The sequence below is a fragment of the Apis laboriosa genome, unplaced genomic scaffold (assembly GCF_014066325.1).
Source record: "Apis laboriosa isolate Shangri-la unplaced genomic scaffold, ASM1406632v1 scaffold5_cov152, whole genome shotgun sequence".
NCBI lineage: Eukaryota > Metazoa > Arthropoda > Insecta > Hymenoptera > Apidae > Apis > Apis laboriosa.
The window spans coordinates 535,820-556,565 of record NW_025223857.1 but is presented as its reverse complement, the minus strand read 5'-3'; the positions used below and the strand labels follow the sequence as shown (position 1 = coordinate 556,565).

Below are 20,746 nucleotides of genomic sequence, written 5' to 3'. Positions count from 1 at the left end.
ATATATTTAATTATTTAACAATTATTTTTTAAAAATTAATTATTTAAAATTATAAATTTATACTTATTTAAGAACTTAACTGGATGTTGAAATGATTTCTATCTATTAAAATGATGTCAATTTGAAGTATTTGTAAATGTATATAAATATGAATTAAATACATAAACTCTAATATTGATTAATAATATACTTATATATAATTTGTTAAATATTTTTTGATTTCTTCTTCATGTATTTTTAATCTATTTAGATTAGAAATAGTAATTGATAGTCAATGTTACCAAAATTATATAATTGAAAACGATATTAATTTGTAAAAGAAAAACTTCCTATTTTCCATGAAACAATTTATACTTATATTGATAAATATTTGAAATCGTATTTCGAAATTATTTAATTCTAATAAATTATATTGTTTATATTGTTTATATATTAATTATATTGTTTATGATTTATATTGTTTATGATTTAAATTTTTTATATATTTATTTATTTACTATAAAAAAACTAACTATTATAAAAAAAGAATAAAAAGCATGGCTTGTTGAGAAAATATAATTACAACGCAATAAATGATCGACATATGAAACTGGATGCACGGAGAAAATAAAAGTACGCCATATTTGTTTTTAAAAAGATTTGCTTTATGCTTAATTTATGAGAAGGAATAAAAATGTTGGTTAGGAAGCAATTTGGAATCTATATATATATATATTAGTTTAAACTTTAAAAGATAAAATGTAACATTTTAAATAAAATTATATGAAACATACATGCATTGATATTACAAATGAAGCAGTTTAATATACTTTCAAGATTTTAACTATATATACATATACATATAAGTGAAAAGATAGTTTGTGGTTGATTGTTTGTATATATCATATATACTTTTATTCATCATCTGTTATAAAATGGCTAAGAATGATACTTTAACGATCTTTTTTGCAAATACCGTTCGAGAAAATGAAAAAATGTTAAAGGAATCATATTCCAAAAATCAAGTAAGTACTGCATAATTACATTTATATATATATATATATATATATATTATATATTATATACATACATATATATATATCAATATATAATATCTAATATATATTAATAAATAATATTAATTTAAAATTAAATATTTTTCAGCTAGACATTAAAAGCAAAAAAGATTATGAAAATTTATTTATTAAACTTAATTACATATGTCAAATGAAATCGACCAAAGAAAAAGTACAGTTAAACTCTTGGTGCAAAAAAAATGTAAGTTCAAAATGGAATTACTTATAACTTTTTATATAAATTTTGAAATTTCATTATGATATTTTATGTTAGATTATAAGCTATATATATGGACCCATCTCAGGATTTCCATCTGGTTCATGGTGGGGTATTCGTATGGATTGTTCTAGGGATCGTGTTCATGATCCTTTTGATGAGGATATTCAAAATGGGCCATTTGGAGTTACTTCAATTTGTACTTCAAGCATTAATTTAAATGAAGATATAGATTTGGGTAATTCTCTCACTCTTACAGGACAAAAATATTTTATTGGAAAATTAGATGAAGATCCACTTATTAAAAATTATGAAAATCAAATACCAGTGAGATTAATCAGAAGTTATAATTTGCTCAATGAATTTGCACCTAAAACAGGTTATAGATATGATGGTTTATACATTGTAACAAAATTTTGGATAGGTATAAATTCAGATTCTGTAAAATATTATAAATTTGCTTTGTTACGTTTAAGTGATCAAGAACCACCATTGTGGATAAATCCAGTTCCTTTAGCTATAAGTAATTGTACTTCTACTTTACATTCTACATCTATATCTTTACAAAATTACTTAAAAAATTCTGCATCAAATTTATACGAATTTAAAAAATATTCGCATGGTACTGAATCTACAGTTCAAAAAGAGAAACATGAAAATTCATTTGGATTTTCACAATGTCAAAATATTGAAAATAAAAGAGTAAATGAAAGAAGAAAAAATATAACTAAAAGTGCAATAGTAACTCGTCATGTATTTAAAAAATTAAATACAGAATATACATCAAATGTATCATGTATACCTACTATGTCAAAAAAGTCACTAAGTCATATTGAAAACAAAGGATCTAAAACTCGTAATACAAATATTTCTATACGTACAGGATTATATAATTCGTCTCATAATATACGAAATGATAATAAGAAAAATACTTCGTCACTATTTCGTAGAACTAAATCACTCAATGTTCACAAAACTAATCAACACATAGAAAATTGGAATTTATCTAACAAAGATAAAAATAAAAATTTTGATGGAAAAACTCAAACGATCACGACAAATGAATTTTCTAAACGTATTAATTATATTTCGTTTAATTCAGTAAAACCAGATTCAATAAAAATAAAATTTGCTAAAAGTACTAATACAAAAATGAATAATGATACAAATAATACAAATCCAAATTCTTATCATAGATTTGAATGCAATGTTACATCTAAAGAAATAAGTAATAATTTTAAAGATTTATGTAACAGTACTATAAATTCATCCGATACAACTAATATGTTGAATATAACAAATTGTATGTATAAAAATGAAATTTCAGCATATAAGATGATGTCAAAAGAATTACAGGAATTGAAATCACTTGATTCTTTAGATTCCTTGACACCAGATAAAATCCTTTATTTAATTAATAATAAAAATCATCCTTTGTCAAAATTATTAATGGGTAATATGATAGGAATAACTTCAGAACAATCTATAGCATTACAAGCAGGAAATACAATGACAATCAAATCAGAAATCAAAGATAAAATAGGAACACAAAAAAGTAACAAAGAAGAAATAAAAAGTAAAACTAAATTTGAAATTACTTCAGATGATTTAAGTGAATCAAGATATTACAAATTTAGAAGATGTAGAAAACTATCTAGAAGAATAAAAAGTAAATCAGAAATGATAAAATATAATAAGTTACATAGTGAAAAATTTGAAAAAGAATCTATACAATCTTCAGATATTTTACAATATTCGAGAAAAAATAAAAGAAATATAGATATTTGTAAAGATTTAAAAAATAAAAATATGGATTGTCTATCAGATTCAAAAAGATATATTAAAAAAAATGCTGAAAATTCAATAAAAACAATGCATTTACAAACTGTAAGAACAATCGATTCATCAATAAAAAAACATATAAATAAAAAACAAAGAAGAGAAATTACAAATTTATTAATAGATGCAAAAATTGGACCTAAAATACGTGGTCCACGATACAGAAGATTACGATGTATTAATAATGCATATACAAAACAATCATATGATCATTTTGATGCTACAATATATAAATTAAATAAATGTAAAGTTAATACAAAACGATCTACTAACCAAAGCAGAAATAAACTTACAAAAATAACTCGTTGTAAACGTGTTAAAACTAATCAAACTAGAAATATTAAAAGATCAGATACTTTAAATGTAAAGCGCCAAAAAAATAAAAATCTTAATGTTTCTAGAAAAATAAATGATGCAAAAAAAACCATAATTAGTAATAATAATATAAACGAAAATGATATTGATAATATCAATAATAAAAAATCAGAACATATAGAAAAAAATATTAAAATTATAGAAAGTAAAAATATAACAACTATTAAAAATCGGAAAAGAAAATTAATAGATACAATTCATAGAGATTCGAAATGTAATAAAATTGATGAAAAATTGCGAAATTGTTATGAAAAAAGAATTTCAAAATCCTACAAAACAGATGCTGTTACTCAATGCTCTCTTCTTAAAGAACCATTAACAAAAAATTTAAAATCAAATAATATCTTACAAAATAATGTTCATAATGAACAATATACTTTTATTAAAATAGAATATGGTGATTTTAAAGATACAAAATATGAAATGAATGAAACTATGAAATCTGATACAAGTAATAATTATTCAATATCTCGGTCTGATAAAAAATTTGTATCTTGTACAGGTTTATATAATCTACAACATCCTGTGAATGCAAATATATCATTAAAAAGTAATATTTTGAATATAAGAGGACAAAATAAATGTTCACTTGAAAGAGTATCTGCATTTGTACCTGTTAATATCCCAGATAATGATACAAAAATTGCTCGCTTAAGATCAATTGGATTTAAACCAATTAATTTCAGTATAGAAGATAGTAATGGTCAAAATAAAAAAGTATTAAAACAAAATGTTGCTGAAAAATACAATAAATATACAAATGAAGAAAATGATGTTGTTGTTTATATGGATGATAAATTACAATATCAAGATATTGAGGATGAGGATAAAAATTCTTTATCTATTAGAGAAAAAATTTCAGATTCAAAGATATATACTGAACAATTAAATAAAATGAATTTAGAAGAAGAATCTTGCAATTCATTATTAGAACAAGATATAGAATCACCTTGGCATGGATGGAAAAAAATTGTAACAAATAAAGATACATATTGGATAGGTTGGTAAAAATATATTATTATAATATATTATAATTATAATAAATTATAATAAATATTATACTATTTTATATACACATATGTGTACAAATTTTTTGCCAAAAAAAGGCTGTTAACAAATGCTAAGTTATTTTTTCACTAATAATTGTAATATTTCAATGCATTAATGTAATTATTCTATATGCTTTTGTAGGTCAATTAGATTTGATCTTATATTTGATTAATCTATGTTTAAATCAACTTAATTAATTTCATGATCTTTTTTGATCAATAGATCATTATAAAAATGAAAACTAATATAAGTAATATTAATTGTTAAGTGTACAAAATGATTTATTCTAACAAATTATTGTTATTTTGTGAAACAGAATAATATACTCTTTCCATAAAAATTTATGTATACATAATTCATTCTATTGTATAGAGAAAATAAAGTTTAATTAAGATTTAGATTAATATCCATTGTCATTTTTTTAAATACCTAAGTAAATATAATAATATAGAAGAAATATTAATAATATATAATATATAAGAAATATTAATATATAAAAAATATTAAATATAAAATATTCATATCTATAATATAAAATTAGTATAATATAAAAACAGTATAAATAGTATAAATAGTATAATATAAAAACAATAAATATCAAACAATTATATATAAATAAAACAAATATATCGAAGGAAAATTGTTTAATTCGTAAATTATTAAATACATTCTATTTTAACGATATATACACTCATTTATTTATTAATCTAGGACGCAAAGATTTTTGTAGCTCAGCTATATATACATACATATATATGTGTATATATATATATATATATATATATATCTCCAGTAATATTCATATCATACATTCACATACATGCACGCGCTCATACAAACAATATATCATACACACACACACACACACACACACACACACATATATATATATATATATATCGGACGCGTGCAATAATTAGAAGTTTTTCTTAGTGTATTTTATAAAATAAGTATTTTCCACTGGCAAAATTACACGGTAATCTCATATGAATTAGAAATACTGTTATATAAACATATACATAGTGTTTGTTCAGAGTGTAAAAATATTGTTTAACTACAATAAATAATGCAGCAACATATTGTGAGTATTTAAACATTAAGTACTGTACAATGCCTTTCTCTGAAAAACAAATTATTTTTTAAAATAAAAATTGTTATATTATTATAATAGCCACCTCTATAGGTAACATTGCCTTAAACATGTTCAGCATATTAAAATAAATATCTTCTATGCTACATGATGTAACATAATACATATATTAACACGAATGTAACATGGAACTATTATATCGTGATGATTTACATCAACGAATTGTTTATTCGTTTGTTCTGTGAGCGAGTTAAGTTCCTACCTAATGACGTATAATCATTTAATAGTATACATAGTGTTTTCTTGAAATTAATTTCACGGAAGTCCAACATTAATGTATTTTTCGATCTTTTTCTTTTTTTGTATCTTTTTGTACATGATTTATTATATCTATTGGAACTCATCATCACTGCTCAAAAGCATTGTCTTCTCATTATAATTTTGAGAAATTGTAGCAACACGTTGATGAGAAGTATGCCGTCTTTGTGGTGGTGGTATTGTCATATTCTGTGGATCATCTGGATCGAAGCTGGATATCCGCATACCACGTTGTCCTTTAGGTGCTCCTGATTGTTATATTACATCACGTATTATCGCTGACAAAGCCGTTACTAATAAATATATCAATCAGCCAGCGAACAGCGAAAAATCATGCCGATATTTTTTTTTTTCATTCAAAACATTTAGAATATCAATTACAGGCTATGTATTATTTTATATGTGAATTGATAAAATTTGTTTACACATAGCACAATTTACAGCATTTTTTTATTTTTTCAATACATCACTACAAATATTATATATCCATTAAATAATTCATGCATGTTATAACAATAAAGAATTCAATTTACTAGTTTTAAGAAAATTATTAAACACATGTATAGGAAAAAAATATATGAAAAATATAGTTATATTAACATGCTAAATGAAATATAAACCATGCTTTTTTTTTTTAAATATAAAAGCATTACATAATAGCAATATGTATTTTAATAATTATTATTTTGTTTATAAAATAATATATAATTACAATACTGCCACAGAATAGTAATCAATTATTATTTGTCTTTTGCATTTATTAAAAAGTAAATTTTTTTATGAAATTACACTGTACTCTAAGTGCTCCTATTATTAAGTGTTTATTTTCTATTATACAGTAGATTTTATTAATTGCAAAATTAATAAATCATATAATTATGTATATGTATATGTTTATGTATATCGGTTTTAATATAAACCTTAAATCATAATTTGAGCAGAGAACACTATGTCCACTCTAAAATTTGATTTAAACTTAAAATATTATGTAAATTATAATGTAAATTTTAATGAATTATATTAAAAAATTTTTTAATCTCCATTAAAAATATATGAATGCTTCATGTCCAATTTCTTGAAATTAAAAAACGATGCCTCGTGTTTTCATAGTTTTTCATACGGCAAGTTGGTATTAACGTCTGAAAAATAGTAAAAAGAAAGTGCCTTCAAAGAATTTTAATTGGCACATATTAATCAAATTCATGGTAAAAAATATTATCTTTTCAAGAAATATTTTATTACAAAAGATATATATTATATTTTTATTGCAAAAGATAAATATAAATGAATTTATACTATTTTATTGTTCTAATGATTGGCAGTAAAGTATATTGAATTATTATGTAATAATATAAAGTTATTGATTGAAGTTATAATATTGATTATTATATTAAAATGATAAATGTTTACCATTTAAGAAACTAAAATTCACAGTTAAAATAACATAATAAATATATTTATTTGTTTAATTTAAATTTGAATAAAATATTTTAATAATTATAATATATTTTTTATATTTTACGCGTATAATAAATATAAAATTTAAATAATATAAGTAAATAATGTATGAAATATGATTTTGATTCATCATTCACTACATCATGCTATATGAAAATGTACAATCAACAATTTAAAATATAATATTTATATGTACATATATTTAATTAAAAAATTTGTTTAATAAAAATAAATAATGCATACATACCAGAACTATACTGGGTATACTGTTGATATTGTGGATGAAAGTTATGGATGGCATCAGTCATTATATCTTTTGGATTCATAGTTTCCTATTTATAAATATTAAAATATCAATTTCATTGTTTTATTTATTATATTATTTAAAAATTGTTATAATATACCTTTAAACTACTGCTAATGCTTTGCATTGTTACACTTCTTCCTCTTGAATCCGTAACACAACCAGCTGAATACACTTGGTAAGGAAATGCATAACGTAAAGCTATAGCAGCAAATAACATTTCAATACAAATCAAAAAGTTTTGATAACCAGCAGAAACAGTTCCTGCACTAGTTGATTGATCTAAGCTTATAGGAGAAATTACATTTGCTTTTTCAAGAATAGCCAATAATACTCCTGAAATAAAATAAGATTAATATTTTTGATACATAATATTTTAAATAATCTCATATTACCTTGCCAAAATGAAAGAAAGATAACACTCTTAACAGTACAAAATTTTAAGACAGGTTCAAATGGTGTTAATAAGTCTCTTGTAGCAAAATAGAAAAGAAAAAGTCCATAAAGTGCAAGAGATACACTGATGTTATAAATTATAGTTATATAAATATAGCCTCCATCTGGAGACCAATCTCCATCTCTATAATGACCAAATGCCTGAAGAAATATAATGACAAATGCCATTACTGGTTTTACCAAGCAAAATTGTAAAGTAGCTTGCTTGCAAAATCTAAGAAAACCAATTGTATATGTTTTCCCAACTAGACAACATGTTCCATATAAACAATTAGAACGAATAGGTTTGCCACGTATCTCAGACATAATATTTCCTTCACCACCCAGGTACTCGTAGCATAATGACAAAAAGTTATATATAACAAATGCTTCATAACAGTCTCGAACAGTAAAAAAATAAACATAATAACTTTCACTGTAGAAAAATAGTAGAGACACCCAAGAATAAGTAGCATAAATTGGTACTATAAACAGAATTCTAACTATCCATCTTTGCTCTGTTGGATTAGTATACCACCTTAAGTGTTGATAAATCTAAAAAAGAAATAAATCAAAAATTAAGAAATTAAAAATTATTAATTTTTCAGTTAATAAAATTATAATATATTAAAATATATTATAAAATACCTGTTGACAAGTTAAAAATAATGCAACCCAAACAAATGCACCAGCAATACCTTGAGCTGCTCGTGTTTGTAAGAAAATTGGAGCTGTTTTCTTAGAAATTGCAGTGACAGTTGTGGACGTCATATTAGCAATCAAAGTTATAGATGGTTCCGTACTACTCATATTTCAATCTAAGAAAAGTTAATGTTACAAACAATAATAATAACTTGGCATTATTGAAGAAAGATGATTGTAGCTACCAAAAATATTCGTTTTAATCACAGTCACAAATAAAAAAAATAATAAACATCTTTCTGTAACATAAAATAAATATCGAAATTATGGTTCACGCGTTAAAAATCAATATGCACAACAATAACAAAGGTATTCCATTCGTGCGTAAAATTTCATCTCGTAGACGCACCCGTGCCCCATTCGTAAGTTTTTTCAAAGGATTGTAGCATACGTGCGATCTCTTTTTATTTCACCGTACGTGTTCTCCTTTTCTTTTGTATCGTGCGTACGTGTTGACCTGTATGAAATCAAGCTTCACAGGTTCCCCTCTTTCAATTAACTATCTACTGACGCAGTGGTGATGATCGTGACCTTCCAAAAAGCAACGTTAATAATCTACTGAATTTTCTTTCCTTCACTGTTATATATTTGTCCAGTTTAGATCACCGAGTTTCACTTTTATCCGACATTTTTCACATCTCTTTTCGTTTGCTCTCAGATGTCAAACATATTCACCCAACTAGCTTTACAAAATATGCCAGTTGATAATAAAAATATAACTGGTCTTGCCACCACACCATATATTCTTCTTTTTTCCACTCGTAAATTTTTTCTTTGGTTCTCTTTGTTTCACTTTTATAGACGATCTCTTTACCCTTCTCCTTCATGCTAAACCCCCTCCATGATTTTCTTTAATTACTATTGCATACGCATGCGCTTATTCATAGTTATATATCATTTTTGATGATAAATCGTTGAATAAGGTATATCGCGTTACTTTATAAAAATTTTGATTAATAATTTATCTCAATTTTAAAAAATTCATTATTTGTCAATGAATTCGTATTCTTTCATTTATGAAACATTAAACAAAAATTAATATAGATTTTTTACTTTTATCTTACTTTTATCAATTTCAAAAGATCATAATTCAAAAATATAATATTTACTTATAAATAATAATAATAACTTTAATAATGAATATACAAAAATTTTATATGTAATATATCATTTGAATAATATTTTAATATAGTTTTGAAAATTTCGCAAAAATGGCACTCGTTTATATTGAAGACAACGATCCTTGGTAAGAATAACTAATTTTGACTTTTCTTGTCCGTCTTTGAAATTTGAATTTTTGTTTAAGAATTTATGAAATTATATAGGTTAACGGAATATGATGCTTGTGAGAAACTTTTCAGAGAAATTATGGAACAATTTACAGCACGCAATAAACATTCAAAAACTTTGCAAACATATGCAAGTATATCTGCAAATATACGAATACGTATAAAACAATATAATCGTGAAGTTCAACAACTTAAAGATAAAGTAGATGATGCATTAAAGTCTAAAGCCATGTATCCTTTTTCTTAGTTATTCGATTAAGGTTTAATTAAAAATTTATTGTTTTAACATTTTTTTCTTAAAATACAAAGATATGTAGAACTGTTGAAGAAGCAGAACGAAGAATACGTCAAATAGAAATATTGAAGAGTAGGGATGTACATTTACAAGAGTTGTGTGATGCACGTACAAATAATTTTGCTTCCTCTCGTGCAAATTTACTTACATCAGGGACATCAGCTTTTGCAGATGGAGGTACAACTTCTTGGGCAGCTGATGATGATGATAATGGTGATGATGATAAACTTATAGATACACAAATATCCATTGCTGATCTTATGTCACAACGAGATAGAACCTTAGAAGGTAGAAATTTTAATATGCTTTCTGATTGCTGAATATTATTTCTTTTATTTTTTTATAGAGCAAAATAAAGGTTTAGAGGAGTTATGTAAAGTTATTGCAAGACAAAAAGAAATTGGTCAGACTATTAGTAATGAAGTAAATCATCAAAATGGTAAATTAAAATTAATATTATTTATTATTTAAAAATTTAATAATATAAATTTTTTTGAGATTCTTATTTCTTATAAAAATTTTTTAATTTTTTTTATTTATAGAAATAATTGATCATCTAGCTGATCATATGGATAGAACTGATGAATCATTAATTAACAGGACACATCACGTGAGAACTATTAGTTTTAAAGATCGTACATGTGGCTATTGGATAGTAATAATTTTTCTTTTTATTTGTATTATCACAGTTGTTTTACTTCCATAATTTTTAATATATTTGATTATAATATATAAGAACAATAGGTATCTCTTTTAATGTAATTTTAATATATTCTGTAAATATGTATAAAAATTATATTCTTACAAATTATTGCATTTTACGTTTTTAACTATTTACTAATTTCAGTATTCATTATAAAAATTATATTATATTTATAAACAAAAAATACAATATAAATTAAAATAAATATTTATTTATATATCTAAATGTGATGTTTTTATCCCTAAAATTATATAACATTGTAATGAAATAAGTTTTTTAAATAAGAAACAAAATTTTTTCTTTATCTTTTATCTACAAATTATATTTCATTGTTCGTTGTTTTATTTTTTTGAGATATCCCGATATTAGTTTCTAACATATTACTCTTTATATCTAAGTTAAGAGTTTTCAAAAGTGCTTTTGGATTAGGATCTCTTCCACTGAATTTTCTGAAATTTTCACGTGCAGAATAAGTGCCACCTACAACTAAAAATGATTCGCGATATCTATTACCGAGTGCTTTTAATGATTCTTTGTTCTCATAAGAGACATCTTGAAAAGCACTATATAAATCAGCAGCAATCATTTTTGACCAAATATGACTGAAAATATAAATTTTTTTCTTACATTTTATTAAAAAGATATGTATGATATATACATATATATATCATTTATAAAATGTTACCTGTAATAAGCAGCTGCCCAATTTCCACTAAATATAGATTCAAAAGAACATATATGACTGTCCTTTTTATTAGGAGGAAGTACAAAATATTTTTTCCATAAACGATTCATTATATTATTCCAAAATTCTTTACTAAAAATTAATTAAGAAGAAATTAAATATAATATATAAATATATATATTTATTATATTTATTATATTCAATCTTACCTAGAATATAATTCTAAATCAAATTGTGATAAATATAATTCTTTGCATAAATTATAACCTGATAAATGCGTTTTTGCATTTTTCAACTTGTCAATCATACTTAACGGTAATGATTCTCCTGTAATTTGATGACATGAAATTCTTTGCAAAAATAATGGTTCATATAACCTAGAAAACAAAAGAATAAAACATTTTAAGCATATGTATGTACATATGTAAATATGAATTATAAAAAATACAAAAATTTGAATAAATATACCAATTTTCAAGAAAATAATCAGAAATAAATAATGCATCCCATTCCATGAATGAAAGTCCAGCAATATCTGTGTATTCCACTTTTGTTAATAAATAATGCAATGCATGTCCAAACTAAATAAAAAAAGTTAATATTAAAAAAAATTTATAATATGAAATATTATTTTAATATTATACATTTACCTGTCGAAATAGCGTTTGGAGATCTTTGAATGAAAGCAAAGAAGGTTTCTCATTCATAGGTGGTTGAAAATTGAATATTAATGCAATTAATGGTTTTATATTACATATTTTACTTTTATTTTGTATTGAGACTGTATATCCTGAATTCTGTGATGCTCTAATTTTTTCATCTCTCCTTGCATATAGGTCTAAATAAAAACTACCTAATGGATCAGTGGTTGATTCCTTTATATCAAAAATATCAAAAAATCGAACATCTTTATGCCAAAGATCTGTTTTTTTGGTTTCAATAATTTTTACATCAAATAAAATTTCAATCAGTTCAAATAAACCATTTAATACTTTTGGTAGAAGAAAATAATTATTTAAATCCTCTTCCTTATACCTATAAATCATATTATATATTATATATTCATTATATATATATTCATATTTTTTTATTGTTAAATATTTTTAAACATTATCTTATACTTACTCATATACAGTTCGTAATTGTAGTCTACCCCAATATGATATGTCCCAATGTTGAAGTGTACCTTCAAGACCTTCTTTACTTGCAAATGCTTGAAGTTCTTTAATTTCATATTCTTGAGCAGGACGAGCTTTTAGAGATAAAGTAAAATATTATAGTTATTGATTTATTTAAATTTAATTATATAAAATTATACATGTAGATAAAATAAAAATTTTACCTGTAGCTAATAAAGTATTCAATACATGATAAACATTTTTCACACTAGCTGCCATTTTAGTTTCCATACTTAAGTCAGCAAATGATTTGTATCCTAGCAAATTAGCTTCTTGATTTCTCTTCTGTCTAATATCTTCCAAAGTTGTGCTTGTTTGTACTGATTTATCATGTAATACAGATGCTTTAATAACATTTGTTTCCCACACTTTACATCTTAAAGTACGATCAGGACAATGTTCTAATAGAAAAATAAAGATTAATATAATTAATTAACCAATATTTAATTTTATAAATAAATATATACCTATAAATGGTTCTACAACATCTGGAGTTAAAGTTATTATCCATGGTCCAACAAGAAATTTTGTAGAATCTGGTGCAATAGATTTCAGTAACTCTTCAGGAAAATCTTTCACTAGTACAGGATCTCTTATAGTAAAACTAAGATGATTTATAGCAGTCTACAAAAAAAAATAATTACAATTAATATTCTTTTAACTTGTTCATATTTACAAACCTCTAATTTTTGTGAATATTCTTTAATTTTATCACATAACCACAATCTCAATGCTGAAAATTGTTCCTTTTTCTTTTCAGATAATTCTAATCCATTTAATTTTCCTTCCAATATATATTTTGTTAAAACTCTTTTTTGTTCATCACTTAATTTGTTATGACTGTTATTGAAAACATTTTTACATGCTTGATATATTGGTACACTAATAAATTTAGAAGCAGAAGCTCTTCTAGCACGTCCATCAATATTTATATAATATTGTGTAGGCATTAAACTCTGATTCCCTAAATATAATGTTTTTGAAATGCCCCATGTAATATTCAAAGAAGTATATATTTCCTCTAAAGGATTTAATATATTTTTAAATAGATTTTCTGAAGAAATATCATTAACATCTAAAAACGAATTTTGCAAAATATATAATTTAAATTAAAAATAAGAATATACATAAAATAAGCAAAATTACTTTCTATTTGTTTTTCCAAGGTTTTAATTGTTTCTTCAAATTCTAATGCTTGTCTTCCAATAACAGCAATACATTTTTCTATCGTAATATTTGTAAATTCCGGACTTTTATCTTCTTTTAATAGAGGATATTTTCCTGGTAAATCTTCTCCAATTTCTGGAACACTAAATTTAAATTAATTGTTATCAAATAATAAAATCATTTTCAATGTGTTTTAAATATATTAAAAAAATTGTACAAAAAAAAATTATACATAAAAAATTTATATAAAAATAATAAAATTGTATAATTTTTATTGTGAATAAGTATTTTTATTGTGAATAAAGTAGCGATACGATATATGTACATACAGAATCAAATAACCATTACGTCTCGGAATTTTTAGGAGACTATTCTGAGATAAAATAATTTTTTTACTATAAAATGAGGTCACTTTTATATTTTTTAAAAACATCATGTTTTTATTATCTCTCAAATTACATTTTCAACTAAAAACCGCTCTTCTTGGTTATTATATCATTTAATTATCCCGTTTTTCTATTTAACTAGTAAAATTTAGTCATGAATTACAAGTTCATTCTAGTAGACAGTTCTAGTAGTTTCATTCACATTTTAACTTAATATTTTAACTTAAATTTTTAAAAAAATAAATGAAGAATTTTAATTTTAAATATTAGTAATAAAATAAGAAAATATAAATTATCAATCATATCTAAAAATAAAAATGAACTTTTTTTATTGCATATTTGCTTATCATTAAATTTGTTATAATACATTTGGGATGGCGCCACTATAAACATCACATTTAGAGATTCAAGATTGCGTACTATTATAGTATGTTTATATTGGGCTAAATACAATTGGGTGGAAGAAATTGCGTATTTTCTGACGTACACGATAACGAATCATTAATTTGTACAGTGATATTGATATTACGATTTTGGATTGTTTTCACAAAATTTTATTTTATTCATCATAACTATCATCATAAATCGATGTCTTCAACAATGTCAGGAAAGTTACGAGGAAATAATATTAAGTGGGGAAATTCATCAGAAGAAAATAATACATATGAATCAAAATATAAAATGAGGTTGAGAGAATCATTAAGGAATACGCAACAACCAGCTGTAACTGAAAGTGAGATTCTTGTGGAACCACGAAAGCGAGGCCGTGGTCCTTCTAAAAGACCTTGCCTTAATAGAAATGCTTTAATGGCTCGAGAAAATCGACTTAGGAAAAAAGCTTATTTAGAGAAGATTGAAAATAAACTATCATTTTATCAGCAAGAGAACAAAAATTTAGTAAATATTATAAAAAAACAAAGTATTGATATCAAACGATTAAGTGGTGAAGTTGCTTATTTAAAGAGTGTATTAAACAATAATACCAGTATTACTACATTGCTAAGAACAATCAATGATGGCCTTCAAAAAATTAGTACACAAAAAAAGAATTCATTGAATTCAAATCATGTTTCTGAATATTCAAATGAATTAAATACGCAACACAAATGTACATGTTATACAAATGTGAAGGAGAATATATTAAATAATCAAAATACCAATATATTTATTACAAATGTCAATAATGATTCATTGACAGAACATAATACGACTGAAGATTCTAATAGTGAATCTTATATTAATTCTCAGAAGAGATTTGCTTGTAAGAATTCAAGCATGGATAAAATTTCTTCATCTTTCTTAGATTCAGATCATACTTATATTGTTTCCAAAAATATTGAAGTTGACAATAAGAGCAATCTTCAAAATAAAAATGTAACAGACACAATAACATCAACTACTAATATAACATCTGATGATAATTATATGGATAATACAAAAGATTTGGATAATTTATTACCAATTAATCAAACAGATTTATCCAGTGTAGATGAAAAGAAAGATATTGATACCATTGGTATCGATTTTGATCAATTATCTTCTTTTAATATGGATATATTTGAAGATCTTCCCAAATGTGATGAAATGATGAATACAGTAGATAATTTAAATGATGCATCTAATCTTTTCACTGCAGAAGAAATATCTCAAACTTTAGATAATACAGGAATCTGTCTTCATGTTAATTCAGACAAAGTATCTTTAGAATTTTGTTCCATTTGTCACTTAAATAGTAAGAATTCGGGATCAAATTGAAGGGGGAATTGATCATAATTATTATAAGTTCACTCAATGATGAGTTACAAAAGAGGTTTACCAAAGATTTTGGAAATATTTCTCGATCAGTGGAATACAAAAAAATTAATGAAAGTAATATATTTTATATTATTTCAATAATTATTGAATATAATAAAGAAATTATTGTATAAATTATTGTATATATAGTAGTAGATATATTAATATTTTCAGGTATATCAAGAAGATGTATGTCAGCATCATATTGCCTATCTCTTGCTGAATCGTCGTAGAAATATTTCTCACATGGAGCGAAAGTTGCGTTATTAGTATTTATACTATTTATGTATATAACATGCGCATATGTATATATATACATATATATAATATGCATATATATGTGTATATATGTACATATAAGTTATGTTCCATATATGCATATAATCATAATAATATATATGTATATGCATATATATCTTTTTATTTTATAAATAATAAATTTTTTTATGTAATTTTAAATTATCATTAATAATATGTAATAGTACAAAATACTTTTGTCAAAGGTTACTTCATTGCTGCTTTTCAATAATGATATTTAATAACATAAAAATTGTTTTTGAAAGAAATATTTATTATGTCTGATTTTAATAGCTATAAAATGAAGCTCTTGCCTACTATATATAATATTAAATCGTAACACTTCTGTTCCTCTGAAAATATAATTATTTATTTTTTACAGGATAGTGTACCACTTGGCATTGATTTACTAGCAACAATCGTGCAAAAAGGTAGGCATTATTGTAATTTTATTAACGTAATTCAAAATATATTTAAAATTAAAAAATATAATATATATAAATTATGTTAGTTTCATAACAAATATATTTATTTTATTTAGTTGAGCTTTGGCACATATCTGACACATTCTATTTATCATTTGATGTTACATAGTATTTTGGAGCAATTATAAGTAAAACTTGTTGGAAAAGTATGGAATCATGATCGCCCCCTTCTCTTAACATAAAATATATAATTAATGAACAGGTTGAGTATAACTATAAATAAATTGATACTCGTTTTTTATATTGGAATAACATTGTACTACTGTTAATATATGTACAATTTATTAATAATTATAAATTTTGAATTTTTTATAATTTTCAGCTGCATCCCAAGGATTTTCAACCAATATGGAACATTCCATCCACTGATCGAGTTTTATGGTAATTGAAATTGAAATTAAAGAATTAAATAATTAAATAATATAAAATATTTTCATAAATTATATAATATAAATTAGAAGTTTACAAGATTGAAAATCTTATTCCTTCTGATTTTTCATAATTTTTCATTATGAAAAATTATATTGTATAAATTATAACAAAATTATGCGATATGACAAAATATTTTAATATTAAGTCTCTTAGGATAAGTAAAAAAACATATTTTTTTGTTTCTGGAGGAAAAGAAGTGTATCGATTCTATTATTGTTATAATATATGTATTCTTGTTTTAATACATATGATATTTTTATATATTTTTATTATAAATTATTTATTGATAACATACAAACATACATTTGAAAATTATATAAATTATAGATGTAAATTACGTATTACTCTGTTGATTTAAGTATTTTGTAATTTCTAATGAAAATTATAAGTTGTTTTGTATAAAAATTTGTTACTTGTTTATAATAAACCTATTGATATTAACTTTTTTTACATATATTAACAATTAAATTTTGTATTTTTTTTCTTTACTTACATTTATACAATTACATTTTAAAATTATTATATCAATGATTTTATTATAAAACATATTATAATCTTTATGTACTTTATTAAATTAAAACGCGTTCATTCCTGTTGTAATTAATGTAAGATATTTTTTATATTGTAAATTGCATGATATTTACAAATTTTTTTTATTGCAAACTGAGAGAGAAATAAATACTTCAATTTGTTAAAAAATGTTAATAATCCAATTTTTTTTAAATAATTTCGGCATTTAATTTTTCTCTCTTTAATTAACATAACTTAATAATCATTTTTTTCTTATCTTCATTTAGTAGGAAACTATAAACTTTGTACAAAGAATTTCTGATCACAACATATATATGTATATATATATATATGTATATATATTAATTTAATAAGAAACAGATAATATAAATGATTATTCAAATTCCAAGGCGACTAAATACATCTGGTTTTTTCACGTGTGCTACTGTCGTAATTCTATCGAAAGTTACTTGTTTAGCACCGTTTGTTTTAATCACTCCTAAACGTGCTTTTGCCGGTATCGAAGTTAATCTTTCTGAAGCTGTAAGAAATGTTTCAAAAGAATTAAAAATTTTACAATAAAAAAAAAGTTATAGAAAGTTAAAAAAAAATGTTATTAATGCTAAATCATATACCTAATTTCCCAGATGTAATATTGGATTTTATTATTCTGTTATCTCTTGAAGATGTATTAAAAGAAATTCTTTTAGTTGTTTTTACTAATTGTGTAACATTATTAGACATAACTTTTCTATTTGCTTCTTGATCAGCTCGCATTGTGCCCATATTTTTTTTTATAATTTTATTTGTTGTAAGAATTGAGGTTCTTGAACTAGGACTTCTAGTTTTTAATATTCCTGTATTATTTGTTCCATTTTTTAATATACCTGTTTGAATCATGGTATTGTCTTTTTTGGCATCTTTATCTCCTAATCGATTAAAAACACTTACAGATCTTTTAAAAACATCTTTTCCTAATCCAGTAATATTAAATGTTGGTAATGTTTCAGTTGGGTTTGTTGTACTAGTTACAGAGCTATCACCCAACCTATCAAATACAGTTCGTTTTTGTTCAGATTTTTTAAGAATTTGTTGACTTCTAGATGTTGATCCTTTTGGAAGTATTATAGTATATCCAACTTTATTATCTTTATTATCAAGTGATTTTATTTTTTTGGATGGTTCTTGCCATTCATCTTCATTATTACTATCAAATTCATTATCCTCTTTCAATTTTCTTTTAAGAATAGTTTGTTTCTTTTGATTAGCTAAATCAGTAATTATTTCACCTGATGTTGATATAGGTTTTTTAGGAATAACAGTTTTTTTAACTGAACTGGTTGGAATTTTAACAATCTTCTTTGTAGTTAATACATCAGATTTAAGTTTAGAATTAATTATTTTAGAAGTAGAACTAGTTGCCTTAGTTGCTACTTTTTTAACTATTGGTTTGGGTGTTCCAATATTATCCTCTGTATCAACTAAGAATCTTTCACATGTTGTTTCTTCAACTACTTTTTTTGCATATCTCAAAATAGCAATCATATCTCCCATTAAAGTAATTCCCATTTCTTTGAGACTAGGTTTGTCTAAATCAGGTAACATGTCTGGTTTAATACGATTATTGGAAAACACAACTGCATGCTTTGTAGCTACATCTTGGGGAAATCCTGCTCCTTTAAAAAATTTTACCCAATATGCTATAAAAAGAAATAGTAACTATAATGATAATTTTTGAACAAAACTGAAAAATTAATTAGGCTGTAGAAAATTTTAAATACCTGATAATGATGATGCCATTTTTACCGGTTAGGTTATTTATATTACTTAATGAACAATAATATTTTATAATTTCCTATGTTAAATATAAATCATTCGCAAAAAAAAATTAATTATATTATTTTACATATTTTACAAAATTTATTATTCCTTACGCAACTTCACTCAAAATAAAGAATATTTTCATAAACGAATATATGATATCGTTTAGAGTATATAAATGATAAGAAATGTTTAATTATAATTTTTTTGATAAATATATCATAAAATATAGTTAAAAAGTAATAATAAACATCGGTATTCCATTTCTTGAAACTTCAGAACTATTCACATTCGTTCCCGTATATAAATCTATATGTATACAAAGCTAAATGCATGAGTGAATTAAAGTACTCAGATGAAAGTTTATAGAAAAGTTACACGTAGCGACATCGTTGACAAATATGAGTATTAATAATTATTTTCACTGATGAAATAAAATTATTTTTATATTTTTAAATTTTTTATAAAATATAAAATGTATATATATATATATATACATAATGTATATAATTTCATATAAAAAAAATTATAAATTTATAATAAAATTGTAATTCATTAATTTTATATAATATATAATAAAAATGTATACATAATTTATATAAATAAAAATTATAATAAAATAAATAAAAATTATAATTTATTACTAGAAAATATTATTATATTAATATATTATATTACTATATTAATATTATTATATTATAATATTATTATATTAATATATTTATATTACTATATTAAATATATATTTTATAAATTGGATATATATTATTTAAATTGGAAATAATAAATAATAAAAAATTTCAAAATAACTAAGAAATAGAAAATTGCGATTTAGAAGAAATGGATGTAATTGTTGCCGTT

At 23.1% G+C, this 20,746-nt stretch overlaps 6 protein-coding genes across 9 annotated transcripts; 3 read left to right on the top strand and 3 right to left on the bottom strand.

The window, feature by feature from the left end:
• Positions 1-455: 455 nt before the first annotated feature.
• On the top strand, positions 456-4,824 carry LOC122717922 (metacaspase-2-like). The gene is made up of 3 exons (XM_043942455.1): positions 456-1,004; positions 1,144-1,257; positions 1,330-4,824. The coding sequence occupies exons 1-3, from the start codon at positions 915-917 to the stop codon at positions 4,492-4,494; spliced, it is 3,369 nt and encodes a 1,122-aa protein (XP_043798390.1). The 5' UTR covers positions 456-914; the 3' UTR covers positions 4,495-4,824.
• Positions 4,825-5,163: 339 nt separating this feature from the next.
• Positions 5,164-9,620, bottom strand: LOC122718314 (transmembrane protein 184B). 2 transcript variants are annotated; one of them, XM_043943236.1, is made up of 7 exons: positions 9,193-9,620; positions 9,029-9,082; positions 8,790-8,959; positions 8,102-8,696; positions 7,807-8,042; positions 7,650-7,734; positions 5,164-6,192 (listed from the first exon to the last, which is right to left on the bottom strand). In XM_043943236.1, the coding sequence occupies exons 3-7, from the start codon at positions 8,949-8,951 to the stop codon at positions 6,017-6,019; spliced, it is 1,254 nt and encodes a 417-aa protein (XP_043799171.1). In that variant the 5' UTR covers positions 8,952-8,959; positions 9,029-9,082; positions 9,193-9,620; the 3' UTR covers positions 5,164-6,016. The 2 variants fall into 2 exon arrangements, with proteins under 2 accessions (XP_043799171.1, XP_043799172.1); XM_043943237.1 differs by lacking the exon at positions 5,164-6,192 and adding an exon at positions 6,686-7,083 and having other exon boundaries at positions 8,790-9,615.
• An 11-nt stretch (positions 9,621-9,631) lies between these two features.
• LOC122718315 (syntaxin-8) lies at positions 9,632-11,283 on the top strand. The gene is made up of 6 exons (XM_043943238.1): positions 9,632-9,766; positions 10,036-10,089; positions 10,169-10,363; positions 10,450-10,715; positions 10,774-10,866; positions 10,970-11,283. Exons 2-6 carry the CDS (start codon positions 10,055-10,057, stop codon positions 11,131-11,133), a joined length of 753 nt encoding a protein of 250 aa, XP_043799173.1. The 5' UTR covers positions 9,632-9,766; positions 10,036-10,054; the 3' UTR covers positions 11,134-11,283.
• Positions 11,284-11,367: 84 nt separating this feature from the next.
• Positions 11,368-14,778, bottom strand: LOC122718332 (probable cytosolic oligopeptidase A). The gene is made up of 11 exons (XM_043943279.1): positions 14,490-14,778; positions 14,140-14,303; positions 13,674-14,068; positions 13,461-13,617; positions 13,158-13,394; positions 12,941-13,067; positions 12,466-12,850; positions 12,284-12,396; positions 12,025-12,192; positions 11,816-11,947; positions 11,368-11,732 (listed from the first exon to the last, which is right to left on the bottom strand). Exons 1-11 carry the CDS (start codon positions 14,594-14,596, stop codon positions 11,450-11,452), a joined length of 2,268 nt encoding a protein of 755 aa, XP_043799214.1. The 5' UTR covers positions 14,597-14,778; the 3' UTR covers positions 11,368-11,449.
• Positions 14,779-14,975: 197 nt separating this feature from the next.
• Positions 14,976-17,827, top strand: LOC122718333 (putative uncharacterized protein DDB_G0282133). 3 transcript variants are annotated; one of them, XM_043943283.1, is made up of 4 exons: positions 14,976-16,415; positions 16,497-17,068; positions 17,179-17,324; positions 17,445-17,827. In XM_043943283.1, exon 1 carries the CDS (start codon positions 15,135-15,137, stop codon positions 16,299-16,301), a length of 1,167 nt encoding a protein of 388 aa, XP_043799218.1. In that variant the 5' UTR covers positions 14,976-15,134; the 3' UTR covers positions 16,302-16,415; positions 16,497-17,068; positions 17,179-17,324; positions 17,445-17,827. The 3 variants fall into 3 exon arrangements, with proteins under 3 accessions (XP_043799218.1, XP_043799217.1, XP_043799215.1); XM_043943282.1 differs by having other exon boundaries at positions 16,491-17,068; XM_043943280.1 differs by having other exon boundaries at positions 14,977-16,415; positions 16,515-17,068; positions 17,445-17,826.
• Positions 17,828-18,232: 405 nt separating this feature from the next.
• LOC122718080 (uncharacterized protein C19orf47 homolog) lies at positions 18,233-20,178 on the bottom strand. Its single transcript, XM_043942770.1, has 3 exons — positions 19,846-20,178; positions 18,700-19,764; positions 18,233-18,605 (listed from the first exon to the last, which is right to left on the bottom strand). The coding sequence occupies exons 1-3, from the start codon at positions 19,862-19,864 to the stop codon at positions 18,463-18,465; spliced, it is 1,227 nt and encodes a 408-aa protein (XP_043798705.1). The 5' UTR covers positions 19,865-20,178; the 3' UTR covers positions 18,233-18,462.
• Between the last annotated feature and the right edge of the window lie 568 nt (positions 20,179-20,746).